Consider the following 21011-nt stretch of genomic DNA (forward strand, 5'->3'; position numbering starts at 1 on the left):
GGCAAGTGCCTGACTTTAAAGAAAAGTAGCTCAGCTGCTCAGCTGTCAGCTTGACCTGCCTGTGGATGGGACCACTCGCACTCGCAGCCCCCAGGCAGGCCCACCCACGATCTGAGTTAAAAATCCCAATTCCTGCTCCTCTGGCCTCTCCCAAATCTGAGGACTTCGGAGCGGAGGAGAGTGATGTTCCTGGTCCTGTTCCAGGCTACGGGACTCAGGAGGAACAGAGGACAGTCTTCCCACCTCTCTATAGAAGGTCCTTTAGAGGCCCTATGTGCTCCTCCTCTGCAGCCTCTGGACCATCTGATTCCAGAGAGTTTAACATGTTTGCTTTTTCTCGGGCTTCTGTGGCCTCGTGTTGTTTGCCTGAACTTTTCTGATTCACTGATGCCCCAAGTGAAGGTAGGACATCCCAGGTGTCATCGGTGTCACAGATGGAGGCCTGTCAGCAGGCCCAGAGACACAGACCAACCAGGATTTCCCCTCTCCTTTCCCAGAAATCGCTGCCCACCACACAGTACTTATCTTAAAGAGACATTTCTGGAAAGTTGGCCACAAACTCCAACAAGTGGTTCTGGGTCTTAATCATAGCTGTTTAAGCAAACAATACTATTTTTGCCTGGCAACTCTAATAGGAATCATGGCTTCTCAGAAGCTGGAGCCTACGCTTATGGGTAAATTAATCTCCCACCTGCCAAAGAATGAAGCCTGCTGATTCCAAGAGAGAAATGAGTTGATGTGATTTTTTTTCTCTTGACCAAAAGGGACAATGCTTCTTTATCCCCAAAGATTTGGCTCTGCTGTTTCTCACTCTCAGCTTTGTAGCAGGTAAATATTAATACTAGTAGGTAGCAATTTGGCAACAGCACCTATATCCTACTATATCACTGTCAGCAGATAGTCAAAGGATCCTGTTCTCCCTTTAGGTTTTAGAAAGGTTTGTTCACACAGGAGAAAACCACCAGAAACACAGGTTATGGCTCGCTGGCAGGTGTGGATGGAGGGGAGGGTGGACAGCATTGCGTGTCATAGAACACTTGACTGTCAAGTCTGGAGAAATTAATCAATTCTGCTAGTTTGTCTTATACCCTAGTCATCAAAGTCAATCCCATGTAAAATTCTTTTCCCACTAAGATGAAGACAATACTCCTTACTCCTTACCTTACAAAGCTGCTCTAATAATCATGGAATGGAATCTCATGAGCAAGAGCCAGAAACATGTTGAAAACTAGAACTCTGCACTATGAGCATGGACGTTAGAGACAGAAAGAGGTGGGGTGAAGTACCTTCTTTCCTGGGCAGGCCATTTAATCTCTGTAAGCCATACTTTGCCATCAGTATAAGGGTAATGTTTTTTCTGCAGAATTGCTGCCAAGGAGTTGGCATGAAGACCCCTGGCAAATTATGTGGCAGTAAACCAGGCTGAAACAGCAGGTAGAAATAATAATATTAATTATAGTAAATGTGATGATTGTAGGACATGCAGAAATCTGCAGGTGGGTCAAGAAATGCTAGTGCTATTCCAATCAGGTCTTGCCTTTGAGAGAGTTAAAACAGACACACAACACTAATTAGAAATTAAAAGAAGAAAGCAGTCCCAACACATGGAAGGTCAACCCTAAAACCAAGCTCAGACACCAGGCCAAGAGCATCTCCATCTTGAGATCTTACTCTGCCACCACCTTCCACCTGCTTAATGCACTAAATGCCACATGTTATCATAAGAAAGATTAGGGCCACAAAAAAAAAAAATCCCAGGTCTGTTCCTCAACCTGGAGAATGCACAGCATTTCCTGGACGCAGTAAAAAAGGGCAAGTGCACCCTGGGGCTGCTAGGTCGCAGAAAGATGGAGATTCCCACGCTGGCAGCCAATAATTCAATGTTCTCACTAGGTATGTACTAAAATGTAAGCATCTCCAGCACAGGGTGATGGATCTTTCTCAAAATTGTATCTGCTAACAGTTGTTCCTTTTGAAGCCAAAGAAGAACACGTGAGGAGGTTTCAGCCCAGGGCCCAAGAACATTCCCAATGAAGCTCAGAAACCTGGCCTGGAGAACTTCACAAAGTGACGCTGAGAACACGTTTGTGTTACATCTAACCAATAAGAAACTTCTACTCTTACTCCCCTCGGAAGATGAACCGTAAGATTAAATTTGGAGCTTATTGGCAAGCCTCCAAGATAAGATTTCTATTCCAGCTCCGGGTTTTACCTCTGGCCTCCGTACCCCCAGACACCCTCACTGGCTGCCCTTCATCCCATGTCAGATCTGTCTCCAAGTCCTTTTGATCTGCTTCTCGTAGTATCTTTCACACGTGTTCCCTTTTCTCCTTTCCTATTTTCCTCGAGGGGCCAGGGCCAGTGATTTTCCATGGTGCTGGGCCTTCTCACTGCTCTCCCTAGCACTGACTTCTGCGACTAATTCATGCGGCCACAACCATCTGCCTACTTTTCACTTCAGATCATTTCCATCCTTCCCTTCCCTGTGCCAGTCTGTCAGGTGATCTAGAGACTACTTCCTAGTGTAATCAGGACATAACTCTGGATGCATTATTCTTTCCCTCTGCTCCCCAGAAACCTCTGTGCTCCAACTGGCAGATCCACCCTTATTCTGGCCTCTGGCTCCTGGGTTTTTGTGTAGACTTCTCTTCCCTAATAGAGTTCTGAAATAGTTTTCCAAAAACACCAACTTTTATCTCATGGCATCTCTCCTCCTGCCTTCAGTGATTTTATGGGATTTTCTCTGTACCAGGGATATTTCAGGCTCTTTCAAATGCAATATTATTTTTATAAATAAATATTTGTTTTTAATGAAAAAAAAAACCCACAAATAAACCCCTAGATAACCCTAATAACATTTAAATAATATGGACATAATATTTGATCTTCTCAACAACCCTATAAAGTAATAACATATATATTTGTATGCGTATGTATGTGTTTGTGTGTGTGATATGTATGTGATATATATTAATACACATACATATACATATATTTGTACATGTGTGTCTGTGTATCAAGGGCCCAGTGAAGCTATATAACTGACCAAAGTCACCTAGGAAGAAGTCCATAGTGCTCTGAGCACAAATGTGCATGTAGATCCTACTTTTAAAGATGATTCTATCCCAAACCCTAAAAAGCCAATCCAGTATCTCAAAAGGACATTCCTTTTGAGGATCCTCTTTCTCTTGGGAACTTTGTTTGTACCTTTCTGGTATTTCATACCCAGAAAGGGGGAAGGAACGTCTATGTGCAAGAGGATACCGCCTTGAAAATAAAAACTGAATCCTATCTTCTCACTTAACTAACACACCAAACGGAACACAGACCCCTCCGTGAGGCATCTGCGGGATGTAACTTTCCTGCTGGTTTCTTTCATAGGTTTCCTGGAGAACGGTGTTGTCTGATGTAACTTATCTGTGCTCTAGCGCCTGGTCTTTCCATGGTCATTTCTTACTTTGGTGACTTTGTAAAAGTACCAAGGCCAATCCATCTTCTGCAGATGAGGGGTTGAGTCATTAACACTTCCAAAATGACTCTAGAGGCCTAAGAGCATAGAGGATCATGTATAATAAATGGAAAAACATGTTTTTATGGTCATTTATCATCGTCGTGATTGTTTTTAATGAAAGCACATCTGGAAAATTTTGGAATGTCAAATCCTTAGATGTAGAAATGGTTTCCTCCCTGAAGGCTAACCTCTCATGATGTCACCGTGGGTCAGAAGCAGCTGGGCCCGGAAGTACAGAAAGACATTACATTTTACAACCGTATGGTCACCAACTGTCCCTGAGGAAGCTGGCAGCCAGAGCCCTGGAAGAGCCTGGAAGAAACCTGGAGCCAGAACTCACCCACAGATAGTTTGACTTTAAGCAGAAAAGTCTTTCAAAATACTGAACGGGAACATCTCCAGCTCTGTTCCTGTCATAGGGTGCAGGGGGACTCAGGGCTGGAGTAGATGTAATGATGCTTATTGAAAAGCATGGAAAGTGTGGTCTATGTGCTTCAGACAGCTTCAGGGAAGAAGAGGAGGGGGAGTGAGGCTCTATAAGGATATGAAAACAGAAAAGAAAGGCAAAAGAAGAGAAAATGAGAGTATGACTTCCCAACAAACATTTTGACACCTTAATAAAATATGATCAAATTGTCATTTCAAGCAATTGGCAAAGTTGGATCGGGATGCTGCCCTGGAAGGAGCTCTCACAGAAACACCTTTACTCTGGCCTCAGGGAAAGCCTGCTCACCTTGACTCTTCTTGACTCTCTTAGGGTCAGCTTCTTGATTCTTTTAGAACCCAAGACTGAAAAGACCAAGCCACAGCACATTTGGACATGATTCAATCATAATCCTCAGTGTTAAGAAGTTCTATCTTCTCCACAGTCAGTACAGACACTAAGGCAGCGGGCTTTTAGCGATAGGCAAGTATCCTCAACTCACCAAGGGGTTTCTGTGACAGGGACATACACTCTCTTCATCTGTTCACTCATTTACTAAAAAGCTGGGCTCAATGCCAGGCTATAGAGATAAAGAGGGCTCAGAAGAACTCATGTCTCCTGGGGATGACAAACAGGAAGTAAAATCATTGCAGTGCATTGGGACAAATCTTGTGCTATGGGGATGTAACAAGAGCAGTGGGAACACAGTGAAGCAGCCCCTCCCTGTCTGGAGAATCAATGGAAAGCCTGACATGGCACGGGCCCACGTGAGCGGAGACTTAGGTTGGAGTCCCCCAGACCACAAAGTGGGGTGGTAGGTGGGACAGCGACCATGTGAAAGAAAACCGAAGAACAAGGGGGAAAAGCACATGGGGTCTGATAAGACTTGAACAGGTGATTGGATTTTCTTTCCAAGGCAGTTGGGAGTCCATGAAATATTTTATGCAGGGAAGTAATGGAATCAGATAGGTGCTCTTCAGAGGTTACCATGAGGAAGTAGGGAACAAAGGAGAGAGCCCTTGGGAACAGACTCTTCAGGATCTCAGGAGAGCAGTGAGGGAGGAAGTGAGGAGCTTATAACATGTTGCTAAGATCCATTCAATGTCAGTAGGGAGAGTAGGGAATGGAGTTCCCTTCATAATAACTGCTGGAAATTAAACCCTGATGGGCTTGGAGACTAGATTATGTGGATCACAGGGTTTGAAAAGCTATAGCAAATGTCATGTGATCGGACTTGCTAGAAAAGACTGCTCAGCAAAGAGTTTACATACCTGCTCGTTTTTCCCTTAGTGGCTCCTTCTCTGTTAGTTCATGTTCATGGAGAATCTGAAAGGACATTTTAGGAAACCTGTCAGTTAGTGGTAGAGATGTCTTTTCTCCATAGCTTTCTGCTCACATGCCCCCCAAACGAGCGGAGCTTAGGGCCGCGGGTCCCAGTGAGCATTTTGTGCCCTGTGGATGGCAGGTACTCTTTAATGTGAGCTGCTGTTCACTTTTTATAGATCACCCTTTAGACCCAGGAGCGGAACAGATCACCAGATTTGAGTTTCTGCGAGTTTCTGCAGTTTGAGTCAGGTCAAGAAATATAAATTATGGTGATCTTCATTTGTGCTCTCTCCCTTAGGCTGAGTCATTCCAGCGACCTCTTAGACAAGTCTCACGACCTCTCCTCAGCACTCAGACTGTCCCCACCCCAATCTTCCTGCTGTATTAGGGCTGTTTAGATGATTCATGCTGAGAAACCATTTTATCCTCCTTTGGTCCTTTTTCTCCTGGATGTCACTTCCTGTGGCAGGGCCTGGGAGAGCTGGCTCTAGAGTCAGACTCCCTGGGTACAAGGCTGTGCCACTTACCAGCTGTGTGATCTTGAGGAACTTCTTGCTGAGCCAAAGTTTTCTTTTAGGTAAAATGGAACAATAATATTACTGGCCTTGTAGAACTATTATAAGAATTAAATGAACAGCCATGTGACACATAGCCCCTAATACAGTTGAATTGTATTGTATAGTATAATAGTTAAGAGCAAGGAATCTGCGGACATTGAGTCAAATCTTAGCTCTGCTATAAAATGACTGTGTGACCTTGGGCAAGTTATTTAACCTCTCTGTGTTTCAGGAGTCATCTATAATATAGGGATAAAAACAGCCTACCTCATGAGGTTGTCATAAGGATCAAATGATTAACAAACGTAAAGCACTGAGAATAGTGTGGTGACATGGTAAGTGCTATTTGGGGACCAGGCATCACACTGTTCTAGGGGCACCATTCACAGGAACCCCTTTGTCTACACACTGCCATTTACTTCAACTCTATAAAGCTCTTCTCCTGGAATCATGCAGCTTCTTTATTTAAGAACTAACTTTGAGGGCAGCCCTGGTGGCGCAGCAGTTTAGCGCCGCCTTCAGCCCAGGGTGTGATCCTGGAGACCTGGGATTGAGTCCCACGTTGGGCTTCCTGCGTGGAGCCTGCTTCTCCTTCTGCCTGTGTCTCTGCCTCTCTCTCTCTCTCTCTCTCTCTGAATAAATAAATAAATCTTTAAAAATAAAATGAAATAAAGAACTAACTTTGATTGGCTTTGCTGTTGGGATCATTGCCAATTCTGCAGCTGGTAACCACACCTTGACCTGACCTGGGCTCCCTAGCTCATCCCTACTAGGATGTGCTTCCCAATCCAAACTCCCTTCAAGGCTCAATAGAAGAGCCAGATAGCCCTACCTTCTGGGCTGTGTCCTTTACCATGAACTCCACATACCTATGAATACCACCCAAGACAGAGCTCCTTCTACCATCTGTGGGGTCTACCATTAGTTTCTAGTTATCTCTCATCAGAACGAAATTTAAAAAAATAATTCCTGAGATGTATCCAACACCCTTGTGCCAGGTACTGCTACGTACTTGATGTGTGCTTTGGTATTTAATCCTCATGACCATCTAAGACATCAATACTATTATTACCCACATGTCACTTATGAGAAAGCACAGTTACAAAGAGGTCAAAGGACTTGCCTAAGCTCATGCAGCCTTTAAGGGCAGACCCAGGACTCAAACTCAGCCAGCCTGACTCTGGAGCCTGCATTTGTCCATACAGGCAACTAAGTGATCTTATCAGGAGATACCCCAGGAAACTGTGGTTGGCCTCCGTGACCCAGTCTCTTACTCAGTACCCTTTCTGTCTCTCTGTTGCCTCCTCCTATGCCTTCCTTCTTTTTGATGACAGTATTAACATCCATGAGGATCTGTAGAGGGGGTGTGTACCCGGTGTTCATAAATGTTCTTGAAGTAACAAAGAGAGGAATGATGCATGGCAATTGGAATTTCAGAAGCCCAGTTGCTATTTTATTTGCAGTGGGCCTATTTTAGCCCCACTTAAATGCATGAGAAGCAAAAAGGAGCAAAGTTAACGCATAGAGATGGTTCCTCCAGCTTCCCCTGGAGTCAGCTGGCTTTGGCTCTGTGCCTAGGCAGAAGGCAAGGGTCTTCTGCTGCTTTCCTGCCTCCATCCTCCCTGGGGCCTGAGGGCAGGGAAGGAGGAACCACCAGAAAGTGTTCTTGGTCCACGCTTCATGGGCTGTGATTAGGGGACTCAGCCTAGGAGAAGGTGACCACTGGCAGTCACTGTTGGGAAGCTCTCCAAGGTCTAGATTTCATTTTCTCCATTCTCCAGAAGGACTAAAGAATTAAGGTTAAAAATCAAAGTGCAGTCATTTCCCTCGTACATGGGATTTCCATCTGGGACCATAAGATCACTTTCCTCAGCTCTCCCAATCCAACTTAGCAGGGCCGGGATATGGGGACAAAACCTGCCTTTTTAACATGAGGCCATCTTTTTTGAGAAACACTACTTTTTAACTACTTTCTGCATCCTGATGGTGATATCCGGAAGTGTCAGGGGACATGACTGCAAAGTGCTGCCCTGCAGCTCTGTCATCTACTACTTCTGTTGTCCATTGAGGATACACAATTTCTTGTGAGAATTACCTACTTTTTATTTTAAGCTGGGCAATCATTGGGACAAATGGAGGAAAGACACTGAAAGCAAATAAAGTCTCAGGGGAGCCCCCCTGGTGGTGGTGGTGGTGGTGGTGGTGAATATCCTTGGCCCTCCCAACTTTGAGGAGGTACAAAGAAAGGGTTTGCCAGGACATGGGGCCTGGATTTCAACAAGGCAAATCCTAGAGTCCCACCCAGCACTGAATCCCACCACCTCTTCTTCTTTGTAGTTGGAAAAGTCATTCACTCATCCTAAGACTCAGTTTCTTACATTATGGGAAGTAATGTTCTGAGGCATACCAGATGCTTGTAGAGTTTTGGCAGCGGTGTGTGTCTGTGTTTTGCAGCCAGCCTGGGGTCACTAAGGGCTATCCTTGCCCTCCTTAGTTCTCATGTGACCCCAGTTCAGGGACCTTTGTGACTCTGGCACTTAACTTTTCTCTCAAATGTTGGGTGCTGAGGAGAACTCGCAGGGGAGCATGGATCTTGCCAGATGAAATAGTTATTTCAGACAAGAAAACAGAACCTCCAGGAGGCCTCCCTCTGCTCGTCCATGTAGAGGTACCCAGATGAGCATCTGAGGACAATGGCCATCTCTGTCCAAAGAGGATTTCCTGATGGCCAAGTCTCAGCCAGAAGACACAAGGTCACCAATTCCAGGAAATGCCCCACCTTTTGGGCATGATGACTTTCAAATAATTGTGTATGGAGGGAAGAGATGGCCTAAAGAGGACGTGAACAATCAGGATTGAGAGGTGGCGTGTTATGGGCAGAAAACATAATCCCAGGGAGAAGGATGACAAACAAGGTAATCACCAAAGGCCCCCAGAGGTCGCCAAACCTCACTCCTCCTCACCAACGTACTGTCATTCAGTTCTCTTTTTTTCTTGACCTGGAATCCCCGATTTAACAACTTTGCTTCTGGTTAGATCAATTGTCTCAGCAACGATCAGAATGTCTCCTCACAAAGGCATACTAACCTGGGTTTATTTGTACTAGTGTAGGACAAATAACCAACAAATCTGAAGGGCTTGCCGTACACTAGCCACTGTGCCAAGGACATACATGTCCATGCATGAGACTTTCTAATCCTCACGATAAACCAGTGAAGGAGATACTATTTTTTCTCATATTATGTAGAGGAGACAGGTTCAAGGAGATGAAGAAACTTGAAATTTCCAAAGCTAACCAGAGCTGGGATTCAGATTCAGCCATGAGGTTGAGGTTGAGAGTCTACATCCTTGCTCTTCAAAATGCAGTCACTGGAGCAGGAACAAGGGTGATTTGTCAGAAATGCCACATCTAGGCCACACCCCAGACTTCCTAAGCTGAAATCTGTATCTTAGTAAGGTGTGCAGATGGGTTAAGGCACACACTGAAGTTTGAGAGGCTCCATTATCGCCCTTTTAAAGCCCATCCCCTCATATTTGCACCCATGCATGCTCATAGCCATGTTATCCAGAATAGCCTAGAAATGAAAGCAACCCAAGCATCCATGAATGGATACATGATAAACAAAATGTGGGATGTGCGTACAATGGATCATTATTTGAACTTAAGAAAGGAAGGAAATTCGCACGCCTATTACAACAGAGGTAAATTTTTAGGGCATTATGCTAAGTGAAGTAGGTTAGTCACGTAAAGGCAAATACTTTAGGATTCCACTTACATGAGGTACTTAAAGTAGTTGAGGTCATAGAAAGTAAAATAGCGGTTGCTAGGAGCTGGGGGAAGGTGAGGATGGGAAGCTGTTGTTGAATAGGTATAGATTTTCAGTTTCGCAAAGTGAAAAGTCCTGCAGCCTGGTTGCATGGTAATGTAGCTCTCTTTAACACTAACAAACTATACACTTAAAAATGGTTGAGACCGTAAATTGTATGCATGTTTACCACAATAATTTTTAAAAGCTCATCAACTCAAGTTGCATTTAAAATGATAGATGATGTTGGCAAATTGAATTTAAAGAAAATATTTTTAAAAATAAAATAAAATAGTAGAAGGGAACTGAGTGGCAGCTTAGGGCAGTATAAGCTGATGAGGCAGGTTCAAGTTCATCTCTCCAGTGAGGGGTATCTTATGCCTTTGGGTTGTATGAAGATACCATATTTCAAAGGCAGATGTAGAGAGCAAAAGTGGGACCCTTTGGGGTGGTGGTGGGAGTTTCCGTGAGATGGAGTGTGAACTCTGTCAGCAGCCTTGGAAAGTCACTGACATATCCCCTGACCAGCCTATGCATCCCCCAGATGGATGGAGGAGCTTTGTTAGGGCCACTACATTGAGGACCAAGCTGGAATAGCAGGAGGGCAAAGCTATGGCCATGAATGGTAGGAAACTGGAGCAGAGGTACAGCTGACCCCACTGCTCAGATCATCTCATGCTTGGGCTTTCCCGCTACAGGTCTGAGTAACTAGAGCTCCACACTGACCCTGCAAATTCACAGGAAGTATAATATTTCTCTCCTATTTATTTGAACAAGCTGCCATTTAGTTAAGGAAAGGGGCTGAAGGATGTTCCCTCGACCACCACTGATGCCAGAGTATGGTAAGTTATAGCAAAGTAGACACACTGACATCCATTTATGTTCACCACTCCACCCCCACATTTGCAACATTTTCTCAAAGGCCCTAAAAAAATTTCTAAAGCAATTTCCGTCTCTGACATTCCCAGGAAATCAGAAAAATCTGACAAGGAAAAATATAGCAGACATGGGTGTACTCACCAAAGGATGAACAATAGATTCTAAATTCAAGTTCAATGTAGCTTGGGAAAAATAAATCACAATAAGCATGAAGCACAATGTGGTTCTCCTTGGGGATTTCATTTCTTTAGGATTGAGTTGCTTTGCCTGAAATGTAAATATGACAGTTTAGAGACAGAAGAATTTGTTTATCAAACATAGAACCAGTAAACCCTGTTTAGAAGGTCACATGGCAAAAGGAGGAGGACAGAGGGAGCATCAAAATATCAACTTTAGAGAATATTCTCTCCTCCAGGCCGGAGACTGACAATATGGTCAGGAAGGATGAGGGTTGGGAAAGGCCCTGTACAGAGGACAAAGATAGCAGATGTTTGGGTACCTTTCCTATATATACATGGAGAAGGAGAGACAGAATGAAAGAGAAAGGAGAAAGAGGGGAAGGTACAATGCAGGAAAAAGAGGAAAAGCTACAGAGCAAGAAATACTTCAAACATCGTGATCCAGTACACATAATAAATGAACAAAAGGATCCAGAGTACAATACCTACCTTTGCTACATACAATGCACTCATATTTTCAATTCAATCTTAACCTATCTTGCCCTATCTTTCCTTTTAATTTTGGTAGCAACCCATTAAATTGACCTCCTGATGCATATTGATGGACTACGACCCATTAGTATGAAAACTCCTGGACTTAGTCATAAAAATATAGGTTGTATTTTACAGTCTTTTATAGAACTACGGTGCATAACATAGAATATTCATATAATATGTCCCATCTAATGCACTGATAAGATGCTGGTGATTTCTGATACCTACATCTTTATAATGCTGGTGATTAAGGTGAAGTTTTTGGTGACTGGATTAATCATTGCTGCATTTAAAAAGTCAAGTATCAGATTGCATCATCCCAACCCTTGAGGGTCTGGGGACCCAGACAAACCACTTTGTACATATTCCTTTCCTCACTTTTTTATGTCCATGTATTTTTGTGAAAAAGAGCACTACATCAAGAGGCCAAAAGATACAGATTAAGATCCAAGATCACCGTAAACTGTGTATCCTTGGGTAAGTCACTTATCTTCACTGAGTATGATACTCCCCACCTATGAAATGAGGATAGTTATACCTCCTCTAATTTTCTCACAGACTCTCCTGAGACTTAGATGATTAAAGCCATGAAGAGCCAAAGGTGTGCAGGCTGGTCATTAGTGGAGTCCAGAGGGCGGCCATCAGGAAGGGCAGGCCTTGGCCCAGGCAGTGCGGGGTGAGCCAGGGGACCATGGCCAGGATAATGCACAGATGGTAGCCAAGACTTACATGCCAGGGGGAATTGTGTTTCAATCACCAGTTGCCGGCTGCCTCCTTTTCCTCTTCCCCAGTGGAAAAGAGAGAAGCATAAGGCCCTGGAAAACTGACCCAATTTGCAGATCTGGCAATCAAATACATTTTTAAAATTCTGCAACTCAATGACTTTCAGAAAACGCTTTGCAATTTAGGTTACGAGAATAGATATCTCAACCAGATGCATCTGCTGTAGGGCAATCATAGCAACCAGTTCTTTGTTCAAAGGGAACAGGCTTTTGTGAGTACTAAGCAGACTGAGCCTGGTGATAACAACTGCTCCTGGGACGAATTGAGTACAAAGGGGGCAATTTAACCTGTTCAGGTCCACTTTAGTGCACTCTACTACCTGGTTCCAGATAGAGGTAGTGAGTCAAGAGGATGAGACATAGTAGCTGAATGGTTAATGAACTTCCTTTGACAAGTGACAGCCAGGAAGGAACCCAGGTGTTAGAGGGTCTAGAGCTGACTCCATATCCTTTCCAGCATTTCCCACTGTTGGCCTTGTGGTCAGAAATAGTAAGAATTATAATATCCCCAAATGGTCATGTCTGGCCCTTTTGTATAGGCCACTGGCCAATACTACCCACTGGCCCCATCTTTCCCCAGCCTCCCTAGGGACAGTTCTTGATTAAATTAACACTCTTCTCTTTGTTGACCTATTCAGTGACAACAAACTCACAAGTCAATAGCGGTGTAGAAGGGACCCTGCTGTGGGGAAGGGAACTTTCTCTGAACGGGAACAGGTACATAGTCATCTCTTGTACAGTTAGGGTGAAGGTTGGTTTCTCCACTTGACCGAAGAATGCCACCTTGTTGACAGAAAGGTAATATTAAAAATATTTGACAACCAGTTTGGTTTGGGCCTGGCCAAGATACCAGCCGAAGATCAATTCTTTTGATGTTCCTACATTTTGTTGGATACCTGAAGACAAAATTCCTTTACCTATATCAATAATCTTTCATTAACCCTCCGGCTCACAGCTGTGAGGAAGCCAGTGGAGGCAGTTTAACTTGGCTAATGGTGAAAAAAAAAATCTAAATTCATCCAATTAAAGGCAGGGAGTAGAACCCCAGAATCAAGGCACTATATATTCAGGAGAGTCCCTTTGATTGCAAATCCCCTAGAAGTTCATATGCACTCTACATTCCTGGATGAAATGGCCAACAATAGCCAAGAAGCACAGAGGCAAACAGGCAGCGAGGAAAGAAAATTATCTCCTGTCGTTCTCAATTTCTTTCTCTTTTTAAGTCCTAAATCCTGGATACTGTCTATTAAAACTCAGCAACATGAATGAGCTGGCTGTGTCTTAGAAAAAGCTGGGAAATATGATCTCATGCTCAGCACAAACCCTGGGGTGATGGGCCACTTCCGGATCTTCTCTGGCCCTATTTTCCTGTCTGTGAAGTTAGAATACGAGGAGAGGGAAATCAAGCGTCCTGACATCATATGCCAGGAATAAGTCCTCAGGATTCCCAGCAGCACTGCATTTATTTGCAGGATGGGGGTCTGGCTTCCTTGAAGCAGTCCCATAATGACGTTGTCTTGAGGAGTGATTTTGTGTCAGGAACTGCCACTGCGAGACCGACTGAAATGGACCAAGGACCTGTTCTCCCACATCTTAGGAACCACCAGTGCTTAAAATCAACTGCTTTCCTGGAAAACCTTCATCAGCCCCGACCTGCCCAGACTTTGGGGTAGAGGGGAAGCAAGTGGGCTTGGGTGCCTTTGCAAGGTTAGAAACATGGTCACAAAATAGCCACATCTGTGAGGTCTGATCCCCCAATGTCATCATCAAGTTGTGATTGCCAGCTCCATCTGAGTAGGGCAACAGTGAGGTTCATTCTGGAAAGGATTAATTTCCTAAGCTCTACACAGCTCTGCCTTTTCATGCTCTCTGGTTTCCTTAGCCCCTCTCCCCTTGGGACCCTCGCCTGGATACTCTTCTGGATCCTCTTGAGGAAGAGGAAGGCGGGGTGACAATGTGAACGCACACTTGCTCAGTCTCTCAACTGGTGCGTCCTCCTGCCTCCAGCCCAGGGCTCTACTCCCTACCCTAGCCCAGCACACAGTCCCTCCCCTTAGCATTGCCTAGAGAAAAATTTCCCTGGAGTGTTTGTGCATCATCTCCTTCAGTGGTTCTTATCCCTGGCTGTACATCAGAACCATCAGCTGAGGAGTTTCTTTTCTTTTTTTTTCATTTGCTTATATGTTGTTTTAAAATCACCATAGGCCAATTGAATTAGAACTTCTGGGGGTTGGGAGTCAATATTCTGCATCCATCTGAGCTGTTTCTGATGCATAGGGAGGTTTGAGGTCTGCAGATCTGTATGTTCAACAATCTATTGCTCTTTTCACATTCACCTGCACTGCACTCTGGTACCTTCCATCACTGGCCTATAGCTTTCTCCGCTAAAGAAACCATGTAGAACCCGAAGCTCAAGGGGATGCATTTAGGAAGCAATCAGTCAATGGTGAATGAATGAATGGATTAATGGAAGTGTGGGCTCCGAAGTGTTCCACCTCATAGCTTGTTTGTTTTTTTTTTTGGGGGGGGGAGAGGGAGAGGGAGAGAATCTTAACCAGGCTCAATGTTCAGCATGGAGCCCAACACGGGGCTCGATCTCACAACCCTGAGATCATGACCTGAGCCAAAATCAAACTCAGGCACCCCCTACCCAATAGTTTTTGATACAATCCAATAGACAAGTCTGTTACTTGAGATTGTATTTTATGTCTTATCTAGTATCAAATATGTTGCACACTTATGTGCTGACAAATACAGTGTTTTCTGCAGCCCCCAAATTGTGCTCTGCCAACACAAATTGACATGAGTCATGGTCCTTGCCCCCAGGAAGCTCTCAGTTTCATTGGGAAGGCACCAAACATAGATTGAAAAACGTCAAAGTAAAAACCACTATGTACTGAATGTCTACTATGTACCAAGCACAGTGCTGAGTGCAGTAAATATGTTAGCTCACTTAGTTTGCTTCTCACAATGATACTGTGTGGTAGGTATTTTTATCCTAATTCATAGATGAGAAAATGAAGGCCCTGAGAGGTTGCAGACTTTGCTCAGGACACACAACTAGTAACTAACAGAGCCAGATCCACCCCCAAGTAAGCTGCAGTGTGCAAGTGATAAGCCAGCCTGAAACTGAGGATGGGGGCAAAGCAGGGTGAATTTGGGAGTGGCCAGACTCTGAAGGATGGGTGATGCTTTAACATGAAATGGAGAAAGAAAAGAGAACCTCAGGTAAAGAAGAACAGCATAAGCAGAGGGAACAAAAAAGGAGCCCAAAGGTAAGGTTTAGCCGTCCCCTGAGCCCTCCGTGGAAGTTCCCTTGAGCAGCTTGCCCAACCACTGTGACGTAGGCTTGGCCATGGTCCTCAGGAGGGCATTGTTCTCCCAAATAATTACTGGCACCAAAGAAGGCAGAGCTATTTTTGCTGTGGCTTGGAAAGAGAATTTGGTGGCAGTAGAGCTCAGGTGATTCCCTCATTCCTGTAGTAGACTAGAGTGGAAAGAGCAGCAGCTTTAGCAGAACAGGCTTGTGTTCTGATTCCAGCTCCACCACTCAGTAACCACAGGTGAGACATTTCACCCCACCAAGCCTCAGTTTGCTGATATGAATGACAAGGATCACAGCACCCATCCTGCAGCATTTGCTGCAGGCATTAGAGATCGTGCCCACAAAGCACAAAAGGGCCTGGTCATCGCTGGAATTTGTTATGGGTCGAGTTGTGTCCCTCCAAAATTGATACCTTGAAGTCTAACCCCAGTTCCTCAGAATGTGACCTTATTTGAAGACATAGTTTTTAAACAGGTAATTAAGTTAAAATGAGGTCATTACCATGGGCCCTCATCCAGTATGATTAGTGGCCTTCTAGGAAAAGGAGATTAGGACTCAAACAGATGCCGAAGAAGGACCATGCAAAAATTCCAGAGGAAGATGACCATCTACCAACCCAAGAGAGAGGCCTCTGAAGAAATCACCCCTGCTGATATGCTGATCTCTGATTCTCACCTGTAGAACTGTGACAAAATAGATTTCTCTAAACTGTGAAACCACCCAGTCTGTGTTCCAGGTATACAATGCTAAGCTTTTTCCAAGGATCATGTCATTTAATCCCCTTGATGATCCTGTGGTACCATTCAATGTTCTCTACTTTTCAGAGGTAGAAATGGAAAGTTAGAAGAAGGAGTAACTCACCAAGGCCACAGAGCTGACACACAATAGTGACAAAATTATAAGCTAAGCAGTCAATTCCTTTGGGGGAGATGTACCATTTGGGTTACAAGGCCTTCCTGGTGGAATATTGACAGGAATAAATGGGAAACTTTCTCTGTATGGATACTTGATCAGTCAACTGGGACTATGAGTTCTAGCCTCACTCTGCCACTAACCACTTGTGTGATCTGGGGCAAGTCCCTTTATCTTTCAGGGTCTCAACTGTATTATCAGCAAAGACAGAGAGTTGACTTCACTCAGTATGGGAGTTGGCCTCTGAAGTCCCATGAATGTTCAAAGACCCTAAAAATTCTCATGTTTATTTCAAAGGCAAGGTAACCTCACTTTGCCTTCTGAGCCTAACCATAACTCTCTCTTATATTTATTCCACCCACCTCTGACTTACTATATGGTTCAGGTCTTCATTGCCTCTCACTGGCATCACTACAATGGCTTCTGTCTACATGGATACGAGATTCATTTTCTGGAAGTGCCTTCTCACACAGTATTCCCTGTTCAGCCCTCATTGCTTTTAGAATAGAAGCAATTGTTTTCTTTGATACTCCAGGCCTTCCATGGCTGGGATTTTATATTCCAGAGCAAGCATCTTTAATAAGCATCGATTAGATTTTCAAGATGGTTGATTTTTCAGCATTTCATCATTTCAAATCAAGGTGGTTGATTTTCCATAATTGAAAATGGTGTAAGAGATTTTCCAGTGTTCATGCAAAACTAAAGATGCAAAAAAAAAAATCTTTGAGAATTAATCTTGGCAGTGGGGAGAGGCAGTTATTACCGTCAAACTATTTTCAATGCTTGGCAAAACCAAAATAATCCTGCCATTTACTTGATTTGGTAATCTCCATCTTTCCCTGCTCCTGGGACTCCGGATAATCACCACATATTCAAATTCTATCCATCCTTCAATGACAAGACAAAAGGTGGCCTCCAGGCTGGAGTTTGTTGATCTGTCCAGCTATAAATAGTCTCTACTTCCTCTGCCACCCACTTAATCTAGGCCCTTAACCTTCCTCCTTGTGTTATATTTATTGTTCTAAGTATATTATGGAGCAATTCTATTTATTCCCTTACCATGTATCCATTTCTGTATTCATTCACTGCACAAGCGTTGATTAAATCCTGCTAAGTGCCAGGCGCTCTGCTAGGTGCAGGGAAAGAGACAGGAAACCAAGGAATGATCCCTGTCTCCGTGGAGCTTAGAGTCTAATGGCATAGATGAGCATCACTGAAGAATCAGGTACACAATTCATTGTTTCACTATGACTGTGAAAGTGTGACCAAGGAGAATAATCAGAACACTACTCTGTTATTGAGCACTTACTATGTGCCAGGCACCGAGCTGAGCATTTACTGTTTAAATCTTCTAATCCTCACAGCAATTCCAGTGCAGGGGTTTTAGTATGATATTTAATGAACAGCATGCTATCAAATAGATTGAGCCGCAGAATGGTTAAATATTTTGCCCCAAGTCGCACAGCTAGTAACTGCCAGAGCCAGAATGTGAATCAGAGAAATCTAACTTCATTCAGAGCCCATCTTTTGAGCCATCGTGCTGAACTGTCTAGTAAAGTCTAATTAACAGAGGGGCATGACCTAGTTCTGGGGATCTGTGGAAGATATCCTGGAGGAAGTGCTTAATTGAACTGAAATCTGAAGTGTGAGTTGCAATTAACTGAAAACAAAAGAGAGTTCAGAGGGAGAGGAACGTGAGGGTTCCAGGCAGAAAGAAGATCATGTGCAAAGGTCCTGAGGTAGAAAAATGCATGGAACATTCAAGGATTGGCAAATGGGCCAGAGTGCCTAGAATACCAAAAGGAACCAGGGGCTGGATATGGGAGGGCTGCTGAGGTGAGCAGGAACCGGGGCAGGCAGGGTACTTGCAACCATAGGAGTGGTGAGATTGATTAGGAAGACAGTAGAGACAGTAGAGATGACATTCTAGGACTGAGGCCCACAGAGTTCCAACAACCAGAGGTCCTATCAAAGAAGATGATTGAGCCAAGACATTTGGGAAGAGACAGTGGAGATTTTTCCCATATGTAACCTGCTTGGCTCTACTGTCACACATAGTAGTGATGTTACATGTGTGACTTTCTTTTTAAGAAAGGAACTAATTCTATTGCATACGAGAACTGTATCAAGGGAAGCCATGCCTCTTACTAATGCTTGGCCTGTGACTGGCTAACTAGACAAGTTAAAAAAGTCACTGGCCTGTCTCTCTATTCCCTGCTTTGCATGTTCTAGGACACAGATTACATGTTCACATAGCTATTTTTAAACATGTACTTCTGATCAAAATAGTAGGCGAGAGGGACGCCTGGGTGGCTCAGTGGTTGAATGTCTGCCTTGGGCTCAGGTCGTGATCCTGGGCTCCTGGGATTGAGTTCCACATCGGGTTCTCTGCAGGGAGCCTGCTTCTCCCTCTGCCTATGTCTCTGCCTGTCTCTGTGTCTCTCATGAATAAATAAAATCTTAAAAAATATATAGTAGGCGAGAGACTGGAAATAATATAATCATACATTACATCATTCTACTACTGGAGAATAATTCAAAGCAGATCCTTTTGATTGTAGATGCCAAATGGTAATACCACATTTCAGGAGGAAGGACTTCCATTGCAAATTTTGCTGGGATTATTACTCTTTGCTCATCTCCATGCAGCAACAGGGTATCATCAGTAAACTCCCTCCCAAACTGTAGAAATACAGATTAAAAATCCTCAAGTATAACTTTAAGAGTCTGCCCTCACAGATCTGTATTTTCAACTGCAGAGGTGATAAGACTTATCTTTGCTGACATTATTTAATGAGATGATTCATCTCTCGCACATGCAGAACTAGAAGCTAAATATTTATTTAACACGAACACGAAACACAATGCCAATTAAAGGACTGCCTTGAAAATTTTTTCTATTTAATTTTCCCTTGCCTTGAAATAAGGTCCTACTGCAGCATTGTGTCAGGGTGGCTCAGGACGATCAGATTACAGAAGAACATTTGTTTGTACACAATGGAGTCAAGTTTTCCAAAACACACTGCACATGTGTGCAGCGTTGATAACCTTTTATCCTTCGTTCCTTGTTGTAAATCCCTGGAGGATTTTAACCTTTAAGCAAGAGATTGCCATCTTTATGAAAACATTAAGTTCCTAACTCTGCCCTTATCTCATCTATCTTGCTACTTTCATTTACCATGTGGAGGGGTTTCCCTAAACCCTGGCAAAACAATGCCGGGGGTGCATGCCAGTTGTGATGGAGGGTGGCCCTGTGGTTGGCTATAGTGCTGCTGGATAGAGCATCAGAGGGCTTGGGTATGGGTCCAAACCTTACAGCTCTGTGGTTCTAACCTTCATCAAGTGAGATTCCAAAGAATACTGGAGTATTAATCATAATATGAATGGACCAATCGGAGCAGTCTCTGTTCTTGTGCAGGAGCAGAGGCCTAGAGGCCGTCATTCTGGATAGTGGGGAGGTCTGTGGGAGGGTCCCAGGGCTGGGAGGCTAAGATAGAGGTGGGCGGCGGGGGAGGGGGGGCATTCTGAGCATTCCAGGGGCTCAAGGCTGCCATTTACAACATGGTTTAAAATATTCCAACAATTTAATAATTGGCAGGGCTGCCTTAGCCTTCTGTGTCCCCTGCTTTCAGGAGCCCTTTATTCCCTTCATCTCCTGAGACAAGGCATTGTTGTCTTTGGCCAATGACTTCATTTCTCTGAAATTTTCTTTTCTCCCTCTAGGAATTCTGTCAAACTTTAAGAATAAGGTGTGCATGCCGCTCAAAGTGAAAAAATGTATTATTTTTTTCCTCAAAATTCAGTACCCTGAGAAGTTGGGAACATTCCAAGGTTCTTTAATTGAGACAGTTTGATATTTGCCAGTGTCATGGGTTCTAGGTTTATGAAGCCACGTAGTACCTCCTCCTTCATGCCGCCCCTCCTCCTCCTGGGTGTCTTATAACTCCAGTTTTTACTCCTTTCCTCCCTCCCCTATGAGTCCTCCTCCTCATCCACAACTGCCCCACCATGCACTTGCCTAAAACTGTCCTGGGTCCTCCTTTCACCCCCTGCCTTGACATACTCTCTCTTAGGGAGCTCGCCCACTTCCATAATTGTAGTTATCATACTATGTGAGAGTTCCCAAAACTTTATTTCCACCCTGATTTCTTTGCTACACATCAGGAGCGTCTCCCCAACCATACTATACACACCTGGGGCAAAACTAAGCTCCTCTAAGACTGAATGTCATTCTTCTCTCCCACTGCTATCTCCTGACCCATATTTTTTTCCAGATTTGCCAATAGCTGGCCTCGCTGTCAGGCTTCCCAGGCTCACCCCTGAATAGGTAGTGAGCAGGAAAGGGAGCAGCAATTCAACCAGCCACTAAGTCCTGTCACTGCCTCCACTGCTGCTTGCTTTCCCCTGGCTGCCACCCTGGTCTGGACATGATCGTCTCACATCTGGATGGTTGCAGTAATCTGAATGGGCTTCTCACTCTTTCCCCCACCCTGATCAGTAACCCCAACACACTATCAGCAGATTCATTTGCCTAGAACACTATTTTTCATAGATTGCTGTCTCCCACATTCAAATTCTTCATTTTCAAATGACCAGGGAATATTTGGACTACTGCATCTGGTGAGCACGATCCCTGAAACCTAAGTGTGAACCCAGCTCTGCTGCATTTTTCTTTGACCACACTCGCATATGTAGTAGGCTGACAAGCTTTCATTGTGTCTCCTCTTGCTAAATGTGTCTTAAATATTAACCATAAATACTGGTCAAATGGATTGC

At 44.1% G+C, this 21011-nt stretch overlaps 1 protein-coding gene across 8 annotated transcripts in view; it reads right to left on the reverse strand.

Annotated features, from left to right (window-relative positions):
* The window catches only part of ADGRF5 (adhesion G protein-coupled receptor F5), a 100881-nt gene that overhangs the window by 44755 nt on the left and 35115 nt on the right, over positions 1-21011 (reverse strand). For all 8 annotated transcript variants that reach the window (XM_055330277.1, XM_055330274.1, XM_055330276.1 and 5 more), the window contains 2 exons: positions 10645-10770; positions 5207-5261 (listed from right to left, as the gene is read on the reverse strand). In XM_055330277.1, the coding sequence (XP_055186252.1) occupies positions 5207-5261; positions 10645-10746 (157 nt within the window). In that variant the 5' untranslated portion in view covers positions 10747-10770. The remainder of the gene's footprint in view (positions 1-5206; positions 5262-10644; positions 10771-21011) is intronic.

This window comes from Nyctereutes procyonoides, unplaced genomic scaffold, assembly GCF_905146905.1.
Source record: "Nyctereutes procyonoides isolate TBG_1078 unplaced genomic scaffold, NYPRO_anot_genome, whole genome shotgun sequence".
Classification (NCBI taxonomy): Eukaryota; Metazoa; Chordata; class Mammalia; order Carnivora; family Canidae; genus Nyctereutes; species Nyctereutes procyonoides.